The 22,325-nt window shown below is 38.5% G+C and overlaps 1 protein-coding gene and 1 long non-coding RNA gene across 11 annotated transcripts in view; one reads left to right on the forward strand and one right to left on the reverse strand.

Annotated features, from left to right (window-relative positions):
• LOC121469220 (uncharacterized) overlaps window positions 1–22,325 on the forward strand; it is a 45,069-nt gene that overhangs the window by 20,844 nt on the left and 1,900 nt on the right. Inside the window, exon 3 of the long non-coding RNA XR_012054141.1 lies at window positions 10,081–10,235. This is a non-coding gene — a long non-coding RNA (uncharacterized lncRNA). The remainder of the gene's footprint in view (window positions 1–10,080; window positions 10,236–22,325) is intronic.
• Window positions 13,876–22,325, reverse strand: part of ST18 (ST18 C2H2C-type zinc finger transcription factor) — a 167,840-nt gene continuing 159,390 nt past the window's right edge. For all 10 annotated transcript variants that reach the window (XM_041713901.2, XM_072924649.1, XM_072924651.1 and 7 more), the window contains 4 exons: window positions 20,908–20,996; window positions 19,597–19,700; window positions 17,221–17,364; window positions 13,876–16,425 (listed from right to left, as the gene is read on the reverse strand). In XM_041713901.2, the coding sequence (XP_041569835.2) occupies window positions 16,285–16,425; window positions 17,221–17,364; window positions 19,597–19,700; window positions 20,908–20,996 (478 nt within the window). In that variant the 3' untranslated portion in view covers window positions 13,876–16,284. The remainder of the gene's footprint in view (window positions 16,426–17,220; window positions 17,365–19,596; window positions 19,701–20,907; window positions 20,997–22,325) is intronic.

The raw sequence follows: 22,325 nt of genomic DNA on the forward strand, positions 1-22,325 counted from the left end.
ATGAGATTTGTGCTGATTTTGCACTGGTGAATTTAGCCCAGATTTATATACAGTTCTATTCAAATCTTCAACAGTTGCTTCTTGGAATGATACTTATTTCTTTTCCTCCAAACTATTCACTCCTTGAACCATTTTAGAGTAGAGATGAACAACGCTAAATCACACTGAAAGACTAACAGCAACTGAAATGAAGGTCAAAGATATAATTTTTATAAAAATTTATTTATTTTTTATGCAAAAATAAGACTAGAGGTGTTGTGACTATTCTTACAGTACAATACTTCAGCAGCTATAAAACCTGAGACTGCTTTTTTTGGCATCACCCAAAAAACAATTCAAAGGGCCAAAATATCCTTATTACCAGAATTCTGTAATCAAAGCCTAACAGAGCCCATGAGAGATACTTAGAAAACATTTGGATTTATATGTTAAAAAAATGAAAAGGAAAACATTACAATTTTTGGGGTTTTTTTTTAAAGCCAATGAAAACCAATTTGTTTCAAAGCAATTCACTGAAAAAACTTGAACACCAATAAGATATTTGGCCTGTTTTATGCTTCCCTTTTACTCAGAGAGCTGGTGATACCCTTATTTCTATGAATAATTTTTTATTCATTCTCATTTCAGGGATGATTTTTGAAGTTATCAGTGGTACTTGTGAAGGAAAATCACTTTTGAGCATCCAACTTCTAAGGATAAATTTTTCAAAGGCACATAAGTGACTTAGTGGCCTACACTAATTTTCAAAAGTGATTTAAGCCCTCCTAGCCTACTTTCCTGACAGCCAGAAATATTTAGGATTTGAAGGGATTTATTTGGATGGTTTTTAGCATTGTTTGGCAGAGATGCACAACACAATTCCTCGACCGCTCACAGCTTGGAATTTCAGCACCAACTTGAGTGTCTGTTTGCGGCTTGGGATCCTACATGGGAATTGCTAAGCTTGTAAGAAAGGGATTTTCAGCTTTTTAAGGCAAACAGCTGAGCGAGGAAGCTGCCTGAATTAGCCAATAGTGCAAGGCTGAAGAATGGGGCTTATGTGTCTGAGCAACTGATGTGATGCCAGTTTAGAGGTGGCTTCCCTCGCTCAGGATCCTTGGCTGGGAGCTCTGCTGGACGTGGGCACTGCAGCCAAATCAACTACTTAAGCAGCCTGTGCCCTGGTTGTCAAACCTCTGCTTGTCTTGATGGCTATCTCTGCACACTTATTCTATTATTCTCATTATCCCTCAGCTGTCAGGTAGGCTGGAGTTGAGCTTTTCTTCCATCTAGAGGTGTCCCTGTATTTGTCTTTCTGCCATGGTGCTGGGAGACAGCCAGCCTCAGGCATACTGAGGACACTGCTCAGTGGGTAAGCCAGTAATAGAAGGATATTGTTTCGATAGAAGGATATTTATGTTTAGATATCCAGGCTAAAACCCTGGTGTCAGGGCTTGCAGGATCTTTGCTTGAGGCAGGGCTCAGAGCAGCTCATTACTGTGGTGCTGAAGTTGAGATTGGGCTGATTTGAATGTGCTGGATAGGAGCAAGTGAAAAGTTATCATTACTGATTTACTCTGATGGATTCACCGTGATCTGGTTTTAAAAGGCTCAGTGAAGCATCTTCGGGTACATAGTTTGATTGTATGACCTGGCTCAAAGGAAGTTGGTTTTGGAAATGGAATTTATCATCATAACCTATTTATTCTGGGATCCCTCAAGATGATCAGTATCACAGTATCACACAGCATAAGTGACTAAATATTTAGGTATCTAAATATCTGTGTGACTCTGAATCTTACTTGCATTAAAAATTATTGATGCCTATCAGCATCCTCTAATACCTAAATGTCCTTACAAACATAACCCGTATTATGTTTTTTTCTGTGTTCTTTTAATTGGAATGTGTTCTGAGTATCTGAATTGCAGTTCACAGATTTGAACATTAAATTATTATAAACATATTAAAAAAACCCTCTAAAAATAGTTTCTCATGAGATAACTGTTAAGCTATTAACTATTGAGGCAGCTGCACTTTCTGTTTCAAACTTCTTTATAAAGGAACATGGCTTTATTATTTCACAGTTTGTTTTGAAGTCCTGCCACCTATTGGTTTATCAGAGCACTGATCAGGGCAGCTGGATGTGTCCCTGTGAAACTACAAAGGAAAATGGATCTTACAGCGTCAAACCCCTAAACACTAAGAAATCTAACAAGTGAGCAGAAGTAATTTAGCCCCTTTGCAATTGCCAGATAATTTGGTACTGCTATATTTGCACCCCATATGGACAAGGCAATTGCTAAACCTTAGTTTCTCTCCTTTTGAATTTAGAAAAAAAAAAAATCCTCTTCAAAGATAAAAACACTGAAGCCCTGGAATCTTATTCAAAGGATTTGCAGACTACACTAGAAAAATGTACATATGTTCATTGATGCAAAATAGTTTTTAAATATACAGATATGCATGCACTACATTTACTTGTTTTGAGCCAAATTGTGCATAAATAACTTCTCTCCTAACTGCAAACAGATCAATCACTCTGCCTGTATTTGCAAATGCCTTCTTCTCCACCACTAATACACTGCACTGGGAGAATTTTAGAATCCTCTTGTAGCTTATGGAAATTTTATCCTGGTACCACGTTACTTTCAAGGTCCTTACTACAACACTAAAAACTGCTAATAATAAGAGTATCTGGATAGTGAAAGCAGAGTGCAGACAGAAGTTAAGAGTTACATGAACAGTGCAGGACAAAAGTCTAAGGAATAAGTATCACCTATATAGGAGCAGAAGTAAAAACTTGGTGAAAAAAAGTATTTCTAGACCTTCTGGTACTGAGATATTTGAAATTTTGCTATGAAAGTGAGGATTTTCCAAGACATAGCTGAACCTGCTTTTAACATTTCTTAATGCTTTGCTCAGGAGATGTTTCACGTTTGGACAGTGACCTTTGTCACCTCCACTGCCTGATTTCTGCCTGGTATCCCTCAGGGCAGAACAAAACAAATAACCACTTGAGAAAAAGAGACTTGCAGCTACTGAGGGCTGGTCAGTCAACCAGCCCTTTGCTTTCCCTGCTGATACCAAAGCAGAGTAGGCAAAGTAGCATTGTACAGAAGAAGCAATGATCAGCTTGTCACAGCTGCAACATAGACTGTATAGAATAAGGCATCATTCTCAACAAAGCTTGCCCTGACAGCTCAATCAAGCTGTGTTATGCTTATTCATGCAAAAAGGTCTGCATGAAGACAAAATATTTTAAGTAAAGAGCTTAAAAAAATATATCACCCACAAGAAACTCCCAATTAGTTAACGGTTCTTTAAATATTGGGGAAACTGCTTAATTCAGAAGCCTTGCTGTCTTCTGTTCATTATTTTGTGTACCCAAAAGAATTCACTAAAGTGCACTCCACATGATGACAGTGTGACAAGGGCCAATTTGTGAATAACTTGTCAACAGCTTGAATGAAACTCTAGAAATCCATAACAGGTGCTCGATAGCTATAATCGAGTGACAGATGGATTAGATACATGAAACCACAACAAACTGACTGAATGGGAGAGAGAGAGAGAACAAGGGTGAGAGAGTGGGGGAGGTTCATTAACTATAGAAGAGAGCAAAAATACATGAATTATTAAAGAAGCAGCATGAGCCAATTTGTGTGAACGCTTCCTGCTCATCTTCAGCAGCCCTGGGAAGAGGAGCTGCAATGCCAACTACTACACACAGCAGCATTGGTCTAATATCTTGACTCCAGGCAGGGGTGTACCAGGGCTTGGCACTGGCCTTGATTGCAGAAATCACTGTTATATTTCAGTACACACACAAGAGCTGATTCAGCAGTGTACTTGAGCACAGGCCTTGCTCTGAGCATGTGAATAGCACTATTAAGGTCAGCAGAACAACTGTGTTAACTCACAAAAACACATTTAAGCATCTTGCTGAATTTTTGTTCTCTGTTGAGGGATGCAAAACACAAGGGAATGAACCCCAGCTAGTATGAATTGTTACAAGCCCCCTGGGGACTGCTGACACAAGAGTGTTGAGTACCACTCAAGGGCACAGGCAGTGATGGACCAACATTTCTCTGCTGGCTTTAAGTGGGGGGGTTGCCATCGGGGCCAGACCTGGGCCCTTCAGGTTTGTTCCTGTGCCAGCAAACCCAGAGGGCCTCTCCCCATAGTCAGAGGCTGCCTGCACCCACCCCATCGGCTTTCCCTGGTAGGGGACCCTCAACACAATCAGTGATGTTTTAAGCAATCAGAGCCACTGACCACACACAGCTTTGTTCCATGTATGTCAAAATGTTATATTTAATCTCAGCAGAGACACATTCTACTTAGTCAGTGCCCAGCCTTTGTCTTATACCCGGCCCTGACTGCAGTCAGGAGGGGAGCTCCTGTTACCACCCCTCATTGCTCTTCCTCTCCAATGGCTTTTCCCTTAAATTAAATTTTTTACTTTAAAATAAATTTTCCATTCCCTTATTTTCCTCCCGTGCACCCTGCTTAGTGCCACAATCCCAGGTTTGCAGTTATTCTATCCAAACAATGTTTTTCCACAGCTACCTCTTAAGGGAACAGCCAAAACCTTGACAGCTGGTTTGCTTTTATAGAGTGACGTATCTTTTTTGTTCTGTCACATATCTTGCTGTGCCTAATATCTTCCCTCAGAGAAAAAAATGTGACATTTTGGAACCTATTCAGATAACAAACAAAATACATTTCATGAACATTTCAGGTTGCTTTTGTTAAAAAAAAAAAATTAGAAACTTGATTTCTATTTCTCTTCTCCATAAATGTAAGCACACAGACTAAACGACTGCTTAGGAATGGAATTTGCTGTGCAGTCATTATCATACCAGAAACCCGTGTGATAATAAAATGCAGACATTCTGCAGTAAGTGTTGGACCCTTGACACCATTTCATTTTCTTGCACTTTGGCACAATACTTATGTTTTTGACATATTCAGTCCTGCCACCATCCAGGATGCTCTGTTTACCTTAGGTGAGACTGTTCTCTCTGGTTGTGTGAGTTGTGATCCTCAAAACACCACACCTGCACACTCAAACTGCCATGTGAGCCTTGGATCAGTGAATTCAAAGTGTCAGAATTAACCCAAGGAAGGCACTGTTTCACACTTGAATGCCTTTTAGCTCCTAGCAAGGAAAAAGAAAGTTGAGTTTCTAGATCCAGAATGGAGGGAAAAGGCAGTCCTGCACACAAGGATCATGCATTAATGAAATTCCATTTTGTTTCATTTAAGCTCTACTTTATAGCATTTCAGTAGCACATAGCTTCTTGCTTTGAAAGATTGCCTGAGAAAAAGATTTCACTGATGTTTTTTTTTCTTCTAGAAAAAATGCAGTAATGTTCATCTAAAGATGTGACTATGGGGATGAAAGAGCATAAGATAGGAGATGAAGAGATCATGAGCTCTGATTATAGGTACTCAGCTGTCCCCGCTATCATGGTGGTCAGTAATGATAATATAATAGCTAACACGACTGCTTAGGACAGAGCAGGCTGGCACATGTAGCAAGCAATAAAAGCATAGTAAAGGAAAGGGCAGCTCCATAGACAATCAATTGTGTTTCAGTATCTGGAAGAGTTTGTGTGTTTGGGTAGTTCTTAACCATTGTTTCTACAGAAACAAAACTAAGATTGGAGAAAGTTTCCTGTTTAGTAAGTGAATTTCCTTATTCCTTATTCAGATCTAACAAAATGTTCCTCTCTTTTGGCTGAAAAACCTATTTTATGTATATTAGCCTTGGATCTAGCAGTATTTCTCTGTTCCAAAGTTAAAAAACCCAATCTGATTGCATGCTCTTATGTCTATGCCTCCTTTGTAATGAACACTGTAATTATCACCATGTAGAGAATTTTGCCTGTCTACTCCACAGCTGTTTGTGGGTGAAACAGCAACTCTATGTGAGCAAGTACACAGATGTTCAGCTATTGAATCACTTCTTTGCAATCCAGACCTGACAATAATTAGGATGTCAGTGATCTCCAAGCACCTGACCAGTGTTGGCTTTCTTATTTTAAGAAATCAAATTAAACTTTGGCCTGGTGGATTTTAGGGTACTGAAGCAAAAAGTGACAGTTGTGTAGACTGGGAGAAACTGGCAACTGCACTTTGGATCTACATGAAGATGTTTATTTTGAACCTCTCTTCTTTACCTAACCCTTTTGAGGAATCTCTGTAACATAAAGAACATAATCTGTAACATCAGCTTCTATCACTGGAATGAACAAGTATACTAGACGATGGTTTGGGATTTTTTCCACCTATTAAGCCAGCTCAAAAACTGTCTGAACTCCCCAAGACTGTGTGAATAGCTGTACCACTGATTTACACTTAGGATATCATTGAGAGGATTCTAGAGACTGATGCAGGTCTTGCTCAGGTCTACAGCTAACAGCTAGATGAAAGGAATGCTATTAGCCCCCCATTTCACAGATGGAAGGCGAGAAAGAAGCAGCAGCATCTTTTCCAGAGTTGTGGATTCATACATTTGTGTAACCAAATGGCAGACAAATGCCTGTGCACACCTTTCACTCCTCCATGAATAGGAGTGAGAATTTGCACATGTGCCATTTGCATGTGGTCAGCTGTTTGAAGTGTAAATGGTGTTACACCATGCAGATTTGCTTTTCAAACTCATTCCATTAAGACACTTCACCAAGACTTGCAGGTTATAAGTGTTAGAGTCAGAACAGCTGCAAGGAGAGTACTTTTCTCCTTGCATTCTGAAAACAGCTGTCGAAAGAGGTGTTCTGATTGAATACTGTAAAAAGAAACTAGAAACAATCTAAAATGCTTTGCATTACAACTTTTACAAAATCCAGTCATCTAGATGATTCATCTGCTAGTAGCCCATATGAAAATGAAGAACTTTAGAAAGCCATTACTTTAGCTTAAATAACGTTTTCCTTTAGCTGATCAGACCTGATGACATCAGTTTCTTCACAGGTTGGTTTGGCTTAGCACTTCAGCTTGAGCCATTAGAGAAAAGGAATAAAAATGTCACACAAAAAAAGTTTCCTATATAATTCAACATCTTCCCAGACAACTCATGTATGTTATTTCTATGTCAAAGTAAAGGAGGCATAAGAGCACAGTTTTTACCCAAACACTTTTCCTATTCTGTCTTCTGGACAGAAAAATAAAACAAAACCAAAGAAAACTCCCAACACAACAAAGCAATATAAAACCTTCCATTAGAACACTCATTCTTTATTATCAGCCTATGTAAATGATGTAGGGTGAATTCCTACATAAGGACTTGGTCTAGGTTCTGAATTTTCAAAAGATGTTTTGTTTAAAAGACCATGAAGCCAACCATAATCAACATGACCAGACCTCCTTATATTTAAACCCAAAGTTAAGGGTTGCTCTTAAGCCAAAAATTCATGTGTATATTGTGACTTCTAGATAAATTTGAGACCTGGAATAGTAAAACTTGGTTGGATCCTAGATTTCAGTGTTAGAGCTATTCCTGTGTTGCTGAGGTACATGCCAGGGAGTGCATGAGTGTGCATTAGGAGATGTGTTGAACAGACTTCATGCTGATTTTCAGCTCTTCCACATCTTTCTGGGATATCTTAACTTACTGACTGGCTTTGATATTACATATCACTCTGGAAAGGACAAGAAGTCTAAAGGATGAAAGACCTTAATCAGATTTCAAAGATGTGTATTCATACCACAGGAGAAAGAGAGGGAGTATTAAAATTTTGGAAGCTGAACGCTTGTGCCCTTGGGCCAATGCTGTACATTCAGCAGCAGGCTGTCATACCCTAATTGCTAGTACCCCTTTGTGAATCAACATCTCTGAGAAGCCAATTCTACATGAGGCTTCTTTAATATACATCTTCTCATTTGCCCCATGTATATTTCAGTTTGCCATCTGATAATTGGAATTGTGTGGGTAGCAGCCGGTACCATCTGGCTTGTTAATAAGTAGAGGATAAAAATGTCTAATGCCTTGCTCTACATAAATACAAGAATTACCCTACAAATAAACAGCTCCCTAAAACCTCAACTGATGAGAACAAAAGAAAATAGTGTGGTCCTAGCTCGTTAAAAAAACACTGAGGAGAGAATGAGGGAACAGTGGGAAAGCCTCATCACTTCCCATCTGAAGTTTTAGTGTAACTAAAACATATGGGGAAAATAATGCAAAATTAAAAGTGATAATGCACTTTTCACACCAAAACATATTGGGCCACTATACAAATGATGCAATTAAAACTGCTGCCTTCAGGAGCCAAAACCTAAGCTGAATAAGTACGGTACAATTAAAGTTTTTGATTTAAAACCAGTGAAAGATTTATCATAATGAAGCTCAGAATAGAGATAATATGACTTGGGGGCATCAAAGCTGAGCTACAGAAAGCCACATGTCCTACAACATGGAGTTAGAATTGGAAGACTGACATCAGCAGATTTTAGGGCACAGAAAGGCTTACAAGTTCATTTGCACGTGAATGGCCAAGACCATGCAAAATCTTGCATGTAAACAGTGCAGTATTGTAATCACTACTTTAATTAACAGGAAGGCAGTGCAAAGCTGTCTGCATTGGGGAAATAAACTCTGATCCTGTGGGCTGGATGCAAAAGCCGCACTGTTGTATTTGGAACCTGCTGGAACTTGTACAGTGCCTTATCTGGAGGGCTTCACGCACATCACGACAATGTCCTCTAATCTGGCAATAAAAAGGGCATCATGAGTGGTGGCAGCCGGGCCAGCCAGCCAGGGCTGCAGTCACGCTATGCTCCCAAGATGGTGAAAGGAGATTTAAGCCTCTTGCAGGAAAAAACCCAGCAAGGATTGCCTCCAGCTTGGCTTGGGTATGGAGGGGAAAAAGGGAGGAAATGCAGCTGAATGGTGGTTACTTGGTTGGGGCTGGCAGTACGTGGGAAGGTGCCACCAGGCAGAGGGGAAAAGGCACGCAGCCAGCCTTGGTTCCTCCTCACCACCAGCCACCTGCACCAAACCCCAACCTGCGAAAGCAGATGTACTGGCCATTGGAGTTTTGCACCTCTGGGGTTTTCCCCAGCAAGGTTTAGCCTGCCCTGCTGATGTTGGGTAATACCTTCATTCTTCCAGATATAAACTCATCCTACGGTGGACCAGAGCCCAGAGGTACCGTGTGCTTCCCCAGGAAGGAGGGTTAGTAACACTACTGATGATCCCATAGAAAGCTGGAGAGGGTATTTAGTGTGACAAAATAGGTAGAGACCCACATTTGGAAAACAGGCCTGTTCTGCACTGTGTGGAGCTGATGTTGTGTGGCTCTCACGGGACCCCCACGGCTTTCTGCCCTGTGCCCCAACTGTGCAGCTGCCACTAATAAACAGAGGACTATAGTCACTGCTTTTCTACCTTCATTCTTGCTGAAATATTTACACTCACACATGAGACTTCTACTGTTTGCATCCTTTGACGCTGCACCAAGCGCACAAGCACAGTTCTCTGGCCAGCTTTGCACTAACTCTTGCTGCTACTCTGAGTTGTACGTCATGCTGATCTGGAGCTGGCCCTTGCCAAACAGAAGCTCTAACAGCTGAACCTCCCTCCTCTTCCCTCTTCCCATGAATCATAATTTTGCTCTCATAGCAATCAGCTGATTTTTCACAAAATCCGTAGGAGCTCCATTATCTCAATAAAAATACTTCTGCTTTTATGGCCTTTGCTTTTGTTGTTTTGAAATTTAGCTTCTGCATTTTGAAAATTTAGTTTGAGACTGGCCAGCAGCACTAACTGAAAGATATCTCCAGGTGAAACCATGTAAGCAGCAGGGCAATAAAATGAAGACTGTAATGTCTTATAAAGAAAAAAAAAGGGGGGAGGGGTGTTATATGCCCTTACATTACATCTGCTCTGGCTCTTTCTCCCTCACTGTACACACATCTCTACCTCATGCCCTTGTGTAAGACTGGCATTGCTCATTCCCAATGCACTTTGGAGTGATTTTCATTTCCCAGATGTGGAAACAGAGCTAGAATCAAATATCTTGCTCAGGGTTACCTAGAAACCTGAGTAAGGCCTCAGTCTGGGGTTTCTGAAGTGCTGTTTTGTCTCCTGCCAGCTGGAAAACACAAGGATGCCCCCTCACAGTCCTCAGCACTGGTGCTTCATGTGCGGTACCTCTTCCACGTGTGTCTGTGCAGAGCTCAGCTCTTCAGTCTGTGGAGATGGCACTGCACTTCCACTGAAGGAATTCAACTTACACCCATTCTCCTGGTAAGTTTTTATGAGCTTTTTAAAACCTTCATTCCTTTCCTAAATTTTTTTTGACCATACATCAGAATTAAAGAAACCAACTCCCAATTCTAGGCACTTCTCTTCCAAAGGAACTAAGCTCATCCTGCATCTAAAGGATCAGATCAGTTTCATCCCAATAATTTTGAAATCAATATAGAACCTGCATCCTAATTCAGATTTTTTTTATTGTTTTCAAAATAAGCAGAGGGTGCCTGTAAGATGCTACATGTTACTGTAATCAGGGAATATTGCCAGCCACATAGCTTCAACCCTAGCCCCAGCTTCAGGGAAATGTTTGGACAGACAGTATCATCAGTTAAAGAAAGAATGAGATTAATTCCTTTGTTCTTTATTCCTTTTTAAAAAGTTTGTGTCAAAAGAAAAGAAAAAGTTTAAAAAGATAAAAAAGGTCCTCACCAACAATGAATGAGGAGTTGGATAAGGTTTCGAACCAAGCTTGGGGAAACAAAAGTGATGTTTTCTTCAATACTTCGGACGGATAGAAGTACCCACCTGGAATTTTATGATGTATTGTTTGTGCAAACAAGCAAACAAATGTTAACTATATATATATATATATGTGTGTATATATATTTATATGTGTGTATATATATATATACATATGTGTGTGTGTATATATATATGTATATATATTTGTGTGTGTGTGTTTGTGTGTGTGTATACATACATACATACATATATATATATATGTAAAACAATGCTATGAAATAATATGAAAAATTAGTAGCTGGTAATTTGGATTGGCCAGAGAAGAGAATTTGGAAAAGACCCTGCTTGGCAAAACCAGCTGTGCATTTAATTTCTAAAAATTAGGTTACTCCAAGGGATGTGAAGCGGGGCACCAAAAGCTGGTGCTGGGCACCAAAAGCTGGTTGGAAAAAATCTTTTGCAGTAACAGTTTCAGGAGCAGACAGCAGCAACCTAAATAGTAATTGCTATCACATAACTGAAAAGTCCTGAGATTTACTTAGACAATGTCCCAGGGAACATTTGGTAAGAATGAAATGCAGTTAAAGCAATTTGTACCATGAAGTCAGACAGGAAATCAGACTAATCCCTGATGCAATTATGTGTAAGCTTGGCTGTCTAAGATTTACTAGAGCAAAAGAGGCAGAAGAAAACCGAGCCAGAACGAGATATTGAAAGGTACTGAAAGTAGGTCACTGCCCTACATTACACAAAAGCTAAATGGAGCTCTATCATCCCACAGTATCCTGAGCAAGTTGAACAAGGGACTTTGTCTGGTGCAAATCTCCTGGCAGCATCCAAGTTACACACCTGCATAAATCATAAAAATTTTAGGTGTAGCAGAATTTCCGAGACAGGTAGAATGTATTGCACTGAATGAACACAGGAGGAAACCAAGGAGAGAACTTGTGTTATAACTCTGTGCCACTGCAGGATAACAAATTCCCATCAAGAAATCCTGTGACTTATTAAAAGTACAGTGTAAGTAGGACGAAGGGGCATTGAGTAGAAAAGCCATGACACAGTTAGATATATACACTAAGTCAGCAAGATAGAAGAGATGCTTAGTAAATAGATAATAGAGTAATTAGTAATTATTAGTAATTAGTAATTAGAGTAATTTAGTAATTAGTAAATAGAGATAAAATTGCTGTAGAAAGCAGAATCTCTTTTCTACAGAATCTATTTTCTACATCATAGATGCAAAACTCTTCATCATGGTTAGTTAAAAGAGATAATAGGCTTCCTGAGCTGTCAGGACGGCAGATATTGACTGTTCTTGCACCTCTTCCTTCTCTTTAATATTTAAATCTTCAATTCAAGTTAATTAAAAAATTGGAATTTATGTATTTTTACTGAATTAAGTATTTTTCCCCTTATATAGGCACAGTTACAGAACAGTTGTTAAAAATTGAAACTTAAAAGATGAAAATTGTTTGAAAGGTTGTTCAAGCACAATGGGTTTTGCTGGTTTGGGATATCCCCAACTCCCTAGCTTATATTAGTTTAATAATGAATATAGGTTAAGTGTTTACACTTTTTTTTAAAGGAAAAAGGCCATAATTTCAACACCAAAACATTATCAGAGCAAGTTGTTTAAAGATGAATGTAGATAGTCTCTAGATAATAATAATTTAATCACTTAACTGTGGATATCATATTCCTATCCAAAGCCCCTAGGAAAAGTGGTTTTCTGCTCACAATCCTTGTCTCAGATTGCTGGAAATATTTGAGATTAGAGCATAGTTTTCTTAGGTGTATGTAGAGCCCAACATCCTCATACCACTGCCTTTCCCAAATCTTATAAACCTAATATAATAAATATTATTATATTATTATATTATATAATAATATAATCATATTTAATAGAGAAATTTAAATATTACATAAGAAGAGTTTGAATATTACATAAGAAGAGTTACAATAAGACTTTCTAAATTTGTGATTTGAATTTAGGCAGCCAGACAAAATGAAAATGTTGGTCTTAGTCTTTGTATAGTATTAAGGCACGTTGCTAAAACAGACCTGTTTCTGCTTCATCTGTGATGTGTGAGAAGAGACTGTCCCGGTAGTGTCTCATGATATGAAGATGCACAGCAGAAGTTTAATAGTAAATTTTAAGAACCCTTAAAAATACTATTTTATATTAATTGTCATATTACATAGATAACTAATAACTGGCTTAATAAAAAGAACCAGTTCATGGTGCCCTTGGATAAATGTTCTGGAACAAAACAAACTCTGAACTCCACTGCAGCAGAGCTTTGCAGGACAGGTCTGTCTTCATTCCAGTCCTTTGTGACACTACAGCTTCAAACCTGGCAAGATTTTTGAGCATCCCGGGTTCATATGATACAAATTTTTAAATTCCCTTCTAGCTAAATGCAAGACATGTAATTTTTTTTAATGTGTCAGTCCATTTTAGTTTATCTAAATATTTCTATTCAAATAAATAATTATCAGGCTGCTTGTTTTATGGCATTTAAATTTGACTTACTTTCCAAATGAACATTATTCCTTATCTGTGGAAAGTTGGAATCTGCAAAAAGAAATGCTCCCGAAGCCATTAGCACACATCCTAAATAAAACTGTTTCTTGTTTTTGCTACAATGAGCACTGAAAAAAGAAAGTCCATTAGATGGAAATCTTGTCTTTCTAAAACCAGCAGATTTTTATTTCTGCAATGTCTAAGCACTGTAATTCTCAGCAGAAAATTACGCTGGATCAGTGGGCGGTTTCGAATCGCTGGAAAGTTTACAATGGCTTTTATGCTTAAGCATCATTTAGCAGCTGTTAAAGGTCAGCACAAATCTTGCACTTTATCAGTACAAATAAAGTCTACAACTGCCAAGAAAAGAATGCATTAAATAATGCAGTGATTATCATCTTGAAATTTTTTCCCTTCAGAAGTGAAAAGGACCTCTTAAGCAGTTCTATTTTTCTCCTCCTTATTTCAAATTGCAAAAGTAAAACACTAATTAAATTATTTATATCAGAAATTAACTTACAAGCATGACACATTTCATACACAAAGCCACTGAAACATCTGACACATCTTATAGTGCCAGGTGCAGTTAAGAAAGTGTAATATAAGCCAGCATCCAGAGGCTAAAAAACCCAACAAAGTTGCTGCAATATTTCATTATCAATTTTATTTCCTACCATACACCAAATGTACAGCACAGAACACAATTTTGTTGTTTTGATGTAAGAAATATTAATTGTATGAAGAAACAGTATACAAACTACTCCAAATTAAAAAATGCATACGTCATTGCTCTTTACAAAAGGTCTAATTTACAGTATAGCTCATCAATGCATTTAAACACAAAAAAAAAAAAAGAAAAACAGAAAGAAAAAAAAACAAAACAGTGCACATTACAAAACACATCAAGTACAAGGGAGGCAAATAAATACAAACATACTTCACAGAACATCCTGAGCAAACAACCAAACACATATAAATAAACCTGAAGCCATAGTAAATCATAATAATAAATACATAGGTCAGTAAGAGATTTTTTTTTACTTAAATAAAATATATAACAAATTTGTTAAAATATTTAGTAAATTAAACTTTAGTCTTTGTAATGAGTGAACTCCTTTTGTATGCATTTAACAAGTATAACAAATGTTTGCTTTTTGAGTTTTTAGCAAGAACAATAATAGCAAATTTTTGTTTGGTGTTCTCCTATTTATATTAGACAGCACATATGGTAGCTTTTGAAAAATCAATTTAAAAATAAACACAGCTCCTAAGAACACACATTTTCCTCTGTCTAAACTAAGATCGGAGAGCTGAATCAACCCCCCAACAAAAAGCAAGCCCCACCTAATTGCAGAACAGTGACCACAGTGCATGAGAGTTGAATCACTTCTGAATAGTACTTTTGTGCAGGAACAGTAATAATATAATTGTATATGTCAAGCCTGTGAATGCCATCATATTCAATCTAAATATAAATGCCGCTAATAAAAATAAACACTTTCATTATAGCACGGAAAAATTAAACACACGCTAGATCCATGTATACATTTACACTGAGGCACATATGCACATGAGGTGTGTGTGCATACAAAAAAGGCAGTTTAGCTGGTTGTTTATACCTTTTTCTTAAAAAAAATAAATATAAAAAAAACTTCTGAAACAATGCTTAATTACTTACAATCCCTGAAATAGACATTGCCTCTGTTATAGCAACCGCTAGTTTCTGACGGATTCAGAAGTTCCACACCCAGGCTAACCGGATACCGAGGCGCACGCCCGCGCCTCTGCACAAGTGCTCGTCTGTCCACACCTCCGCCTGTCTGTCTGCTCTGTAGCACTTGGGACCCTACCAGAAGACTGAAGACAAATTCAGTATCAGCCTAGTCTTAGTGAAGAAGAATGGGAGAAACCAGTCACGGTGTTGCTACTGATCATTCAAAGGGACAAGCGACCACCGTGGTGCCAGAGGGGTGTTGTTGCCCTCCAGACCGCTGCCTTCTCAGCTGCCATTACCTTCAAACCAGTATTAAATGCCATTTCAGGGGAGATGTGTTCGACTCATTATGTACAAAGCCTTTAGCTTGGGATGTGTTTGCGATTTTTAAATCCAAATCCATTGCAATACTGGTCACTTGCTTAAAATCTCAACGTCTCATACTAAAAAAGTACCAGCACCTACCTAATTACCCTTCTTGTTTAGAGATAATTGTCATTTCTCTCCATGAGCTAACTCTGAACAAAAGCTGCAGTGGTAAAATAAATCTGAAGTTCTCTTGAAACATTTTAAATAATCATTCTCATAGGCTAAATCACACAGCCAAGTCAAGTGCTTTGCTGATTGCTATATTTCATTATTGCTAACATATTCTTTAACACACTGTTTTCCAGCATACTGTGCTTTTAAGAGCCCAAGTTCCCCACTAGTGGGCACCATTTATCTTCTCATTCCATGCATCTTCACATCTCATGTTACTGCAAACCCATTTCCGATACAAAGCCATTATAAAAAAGCAGGATGTGAGGAAAATAAAACTAGAACCATGGTTCAGTCATTTGTTACTTTCATAGGTTTTTTTTTTCTTCCTGTACAAACCCAGCAAGTTATTTAATTTACAGTATAGCTTTCAGTCTATTTAAAATCCCATTGGAAAATAAATTAATAAACACATTTGTAAAAATATGGCAGGCCGCAAAAATGCTGTTAAAAGATAAAAAAACCAACTCTTTGATTAGAAATAAATAAAAAATATAAAAAATAGTCGCACACACTTTTTACATTCACTTACAAAAACTGAGTGCAAAAGAAGAAAAAAAAAGAAATTGTACTGAAATAAATACAATATACTAACAGAGTGCATTGCTGTTAATACAAATAGTCTGTTGTGGTTTTATTCTTTTTTTTTTATGTCAGCTGGGAAAAAATTAGTGCAATGTTGCAATTGTAAATGCAGCATGGCAACCTACACCCCTTAGCAGTACACGAACTCCTAACAGATCCATCTGGAGTTTACTGCTGTTAAGTAATTTCTGTTGCCCAGCAGCTTTCACATCCTACACATGGATGCCCTTCACTGCCTGTTTGATACTTTCCAGCAGAGCTTTGCATTCGGGGGAATAGTCCCGTTCCAGATTGCTGTACATGTCTGTGAGTGTATTTACATATGCTTCGAAATTCTGCTCACTGATTGGCCCCTAAATGGAGACAAAACAGATTATAATTGTAGGAGGTAAAATTAAGGCCAAAAATACCCAAACACCCAACCCCAAGCATGTCAAAGGAGCAATATGGCAACTGGGGAGAAGTCATAAACAGGGCAGCCATCCAAATTAATGGAAAGGCTGTGGAAATTACAGGAGTTGCATGTCCTGGGGAATCCACACTCTCTCCAAGCAAGAAAAGGAGTTGGAGATATTATGGTTAGTGTAATTTTTTTTTTTTTTTTTTTTTTTTTTTGTGGCCAATTTGTCTCTGTGATTATGACTGATATTCTCCCAAACTGTCCTTTCTTAATCTGGAAATCAGGAAACAGGAAATCCTGGAAACAGGGATACCTCTGTGGATTTGGCCTTTTTTTGAAAGTAAGAAGTGAAATTCTTGAGAAGATGGAGCTTGGTTGTCTCCAGAAAAATCATCTGCATGAAACAGGTTATAGTTTTGATCTGGGAGCTGAGTATATGAGGATTCTCATGAGAGTGAAGTTTTCACTCTGTGCAGGGTGGGTGTTCAGACAGGGAGGTCTGATGGAAAAGCCTGCCTTGCATGGTGTGGTACAGGGCAGAGACACCAGGGCTGGTATTCCTGAAAGTTACTGCACCTACTACCACACAGACTTCATGATCCTGCATCTCTGCAAAGCAAATCAGCTTAAAAGTGCTCTCTACTAATGCAGCTCCAGTGCTCCTGCGGTCCCTGACTTTGCTCATCTGCTTCAAGTGCTGGCAAGACAATCTCCAAAGAAGGTGTTAACCTGCTGGCTGTGGGCTTACCATCTGTGGCAGCTGAATGTCAGCGAGGCTGGAGATAAGGGCTTGGCTTAAGCCAGCTAACTCCTTCAACAGGCTCTCGTTGTTCTGCTCTATGAGTTTGTTCTCCTCTTCTATTGTTTTCAAATTGCTCTCCATCGATGTGATCTAAAAGAGACAGGCAGCACAAACACAGTCAGATAAACCCTTGGCAGTATTGTTACTGCAGTTTGAACCCAAAATATCAGGTGGGTGATTACAAGAGAGGCCATGATGAATCTGAAACTCAACTATGCTCTTTTTAGGAGAGACATAGCTTTTCCACAGAACATTCAGAGCAAAGGCGAGGTTGTATTTTCTCTGAAATGATGGACTTTGCTGCTGGTTCATGGAGAAACCTTGAGGCAGCAAGGCACTAGACAGTGCCTCAGAGTGGGAGGAGGGAATTGAGCTTGGAGAGGAGGGTCAGGGTGGAGTGTGGAGCTGGGACAGAGCGTGGCCTCAGGGCTGGCGGGGGGAAGGAGAAAGGAGGTTGATGTTTATATTGCTGTCCTGCTCTTACAGCATCCCTGCTGCTCGACCACAATAGCAAGGGCACGGGTATTAGCTGTTGTGCTATTTTCCTGCCCTGCTCCTGGGTGAGCTCTGGGCTGGCTGGGATTAGCAACAGGCCTGGTGCTGGGAACAATAAGAAAAAAATAGAGTGGAAAGGAAACTGAGAGGCTGAGCACGTACCACAAAGATGATCTCTGACCAATAGAATGGAGAGTTTTGGAAAGAGCAGGGAAAAGCAGCCGAGATTGAAAAAAAATGGTATCTTTTTAAACGTGGGAGCTCTGGGATATACTCAGATCTAAAAGCTTAGATGTCAAAAGCAGTGCTGAAAAAACAAAAGTAGCAATGATAGGGTCTGGTTCCCTCCTGTCCTGCGCCTTGTCTCTGGAGCAGAGAGCTCAGCTGGGGAGAACCAAGGGCTGCCATCCCTGTGCTCTGCCACAGCTCCTCAAGGCATGGATCAGTGCAGTCCTATCCACGATTGCCATACCCTCCCTTCCTTATCGGTATGCACCTCTTTGCACTACTTAACTGCCTCCTGCTTGTGGCCACTTTACTTCCTTTGCGCACACACAGTCGCACAGAACAACTCCCCAGCGTGAGAAACCCCTTTTTGTGTGCCTGCCATCCACTACAATGCATCCTCTGGAGGGTGTTCATAGCAGTCTAGCACCTGGCTGGGGTGGAGTAAAAGGAGGTAGGAGATTTATGTTTTCTGCTGTAGGTCAGTTCAGGCTTTGCTGGTCAAGGTGCCTTCACCAGGGAGAAAGTCCAGGGAGAAGAAAACTGACTGCATAAACTGGGCGATCTCCATGCAAATAGCACAGTGACCACCAGAGAGGACCAAGTGTGACAGTGAGCACAGCCCCCCTGCAGCACAGTTTGGGCTGGATATCCCCACAACTGCTGTAATGTGAAGCCAGATTGTTTAGATCCAGCACAGGTGGCACAGGCTTCTACCTTGTTTAGACCATACACCCAGTGGTTATTGCAAAAACATCATGAGTCAACACTGCTCATTCCAATGTGATGCAAATACAGGCGGGTATGATTACACTCAGTTTGGTTTAGGTCAGTTTGAGTTTATATTCAGTTTACAGACTTAATTTTATTTCACTCTTATTGTTGTCTTTATAAATAAAAAAATGAAAATTCTGCAATTTCTCATGGTTTTACCCAGTCTGCCCAGGTTAACTTCCAGGTGCATACAGGAGTCCAAAGGGATGAAGCTATACAGCTCACTCCGTAGAACCACTTTCAGCATATTAAAGCCAACTTAATCTCTCCAGTTTACAAAATAATGAAAGAAAATTACTCTTTTCCATAACTCCCATTAAAATAATTTCCTATACAAACTAGCAAAAGGTATACATTTTTTACCAGCTGTTGCCTGGAGGCAAAAGTCACACTATTTGAATAATTGACAGTGGGTGAGCTAAGCTAGGAAAATTTTCTTAGGTACACACAAGAACTCATTGAATTCAACACTCATTAAGATTTGGAGAGGGTTTGTAAGAGGAATTATCATCCCTAAAAATTCAAGTCATAGGACATCCATGGTTTGGTAAGCAGATGTTTGGTCAACAAAGAAAAATGAATGTTTTGTTTAGTAAGTATGTTTCCTGTCTGCTTGTTAGGATTAGCTACAAACTTCCCTGAATTTCTCACTCACCAGATCTTTAAGACAATACCTGCTGCTTATTTACAGAAAACAACAAAAAACAAGAGCTTGGAAAAAGGAGTGCAGAGGAGACTAGTTATTTTTAAACATAGCATTTACATAGCATTTAACTTATTTATCGTGCTTGAACATAGCATAGGAAAATGTTTCACATTTATGCATACCTGAGTTTGAAGTTTCATCATGTCAGCTTCAATTTTAAGATTGGATTCATTCAGTTCTTTTATTTCCTCATCCAAGTGTCTTATTTCTTCATCACTCTCAATACCTGTAAATAGTTGAAAATAACAGTATTAGATTTAAAATGTCCACCTGTAAATGGATGTATGAGTAACAAGCTTATTTACCTGTTACTTAACCATAGGAAAATAAGATTTTTAACAGATGATTGATCCTTAACTTGCCAAATAATACAACAGCAACATTTCTTTTTTTAGGAAACACACCAGGGCAACATCTTCACTAGCATTATAATTGTTCACTCATCTGTACCTGTTTCTGATCTTGCAAGATCTCTATGAGGGCAAGTTCCTGTGCAGAATAATTTCAATAAGCACAGCCTGAGATATATCTGATAAACAGGGAAGTTTAAATAACAGGAAAGGGTGAAATTTTTAGAAAGCAAACAATTATTACAGGGGAGAAAAAAAAAAAAGAAAAAAAAAGGAAGCCAGTCTTTTTCATCCCAATAAGTTAGATAGAAAAGAAAAAAAAACTTCAGTTCTTTAATGAAAGCCTTGTCCTGAAAAACACCGAACTGTAGCAGCTGCTGGGAAATACATGTGCCTGTTTCTGCTGAGTATCACTCTGAACCCAACTCTGCCTGGAGATTTGTGCTGCTGATGTTGCTGCTTTAAAGCCTAGAACTGAGTCTACTGGGGAGCTAGCATGAGAAATCTGTAAGTAGTAATGCAACTGTTTTTCTCAGCAGTTGGAGGCTAAAAACTTAATTTCCTGATTCCTGGCTCAATGCCCAGCTTGCTAAAGCACGTTATATAAGAAGGGAGACTCCTACACATTTCTCCCTGCAACTCTTTGGTAATTATTGCTTTGCACTTAGGTTAGCTAAATTGCACACACACTGAATAGATGCTAAACCATGTAGGAATGAAGTTAGAGAGATGAGTCAATTTCTGCCCACAGTATTTCTCCCTGCTTACCTTATTCATCAGATAGCTAAGTCCTCTTCATCTGTAACTAATTGTTTATTAATAAAAACAATATTGAAATAATATCTATATATTAAAAATAATGCTCTTGAACAAGAGCATATCCTCAATGTTCAGTTATCAAGATGTAAATTACAATAATTTTATAATCTCTCATGCAAATATTTTTGTTAGTTGAGATTTTTTATTGCTAGAGACAAAGTAGTGAGAATTAATGCCAGAATGGCATAAAGGGGCACAAGTATAAATGGGAGTCAGGGCCCTTCTATCTAAATAAATGCCATCATTTTTTACAGATCTCCTTACCGCCACTTGCTTTAAGCTTGATAGTCATTAATTCTTCTGAAATTTTGCCCTTTTTTATGGTTTGTGCATTCAGAGGACAACCAGACAGGCTGAAACAGATAGGAAAAAAAACATTAGCACCCACTTGAAAATGGCAACAATCCTTTCAGGCAATATTATTATGCACTTGGACAGACCTCTGTACCTAAGGTCACATCAGTATCTCCATTATAGCATGGCTTTGGGGAATGACATAACTCATAAAGAGTCATTTAGCTGTATATTCCTGCTTGAAAATTGGCACAGAAATCTCAATCTATGAGTAAACAACTCTTAAGCATATTTCAAAATAATCAAAATTGCAGTAACAACTACTGTTAAGCTATATGAAGATGCATTTACAGAATTCTTTAAATTCAAACACTTATAAACTGTTTTTATCAAGGGATTGTGCTCCAAAGGAGAGGAGAGTATGGTATTTAAAATGTCAAGTTTACTATCCTAAAAAAAAATTAGTTAATGGGATGATGTCCATAGTGCGCAATTATTGTATCACTTTCTTGATACATAATAATGATCAATACAATAATAACTCTGGATATACCCTATAGGCTGTAATAGCTTTTTTGAATGGTTCTATTATATAGCCAGTTTGCTTTTTAACCACTGTTCACATTAAATTACATTTTGCTATTTCAAAGCTTACAATTTCATCAGCTGGTAATTATCTGAGGCAATTTTTATAGCCCGCTAAAGGGCTAAGAGGAATTACACTGTCTCAACACTATCTTTATAAATAAAAAAGAAGAAATACCGATATGCGGAAGAGTTGTCAGAAGGATTTGGTTTTAGGTGTAGCTGAGTAAGGAGAGAAGGAAACTTTTGTTCCACATGAAAATGGTTTATGTGTGTGTCTATGTGTGAGTGCGTGTGTAAAAATTTTTTTTAAAGAGAATCCTAAAAGACATGGCATTTCCACTTAGAGAAAAAAAAAAAAGAAACAAAACCAGCAAAACCTAAGCTTTCATTAGCTTGGCTAAAAGCTATACAGGGAAAGATGCTAGTTCTTCAGTTCTAAATTTCTGCTTATTATCTCTGCCCAGGGCAGATAGCTAAGTGTGAGATTGTTTGAAAGCAACTTGTTAGGTTTCAAATGTCCTAGGAAAGAATGTCAAATTAAGTTATATCTGCTATGTCATTTTAACTAACATGAGAGAGTGATCCAGTCTTATGTAGGAGAGGAATCATCTGAACTATAAATTGTTACCAGCTAAAATATAGTTTTACTACTTGCTTAATTAGCCACAATTTACATTAGTGTCCTAAAGAAAAGACTTTTAGATGGGATGTATGAAATAAAATTAGGACTGAATTTGTTCAAATGACCTTGGTTATTTCTTGTCTCAGAGAAGTTGGCTCAAAGTGTTAGGAAGAAAGCA

Source organism: Taeniopygia guttata, chromosome 2, assembly GCF_048771995.1.
Source record: "Taeniopygia guttata chromosome 2, bTaeGut7.mat, whole genome shotgun sequence".
In the NCBI taxonomy this organism is placed as follows: domain Eukaryota; kingdom Metazoa; phylum Chordata; class Aves; order Passeriformes; family Estrildidae; genus Taeniopygia; species Taeniopygia guttata.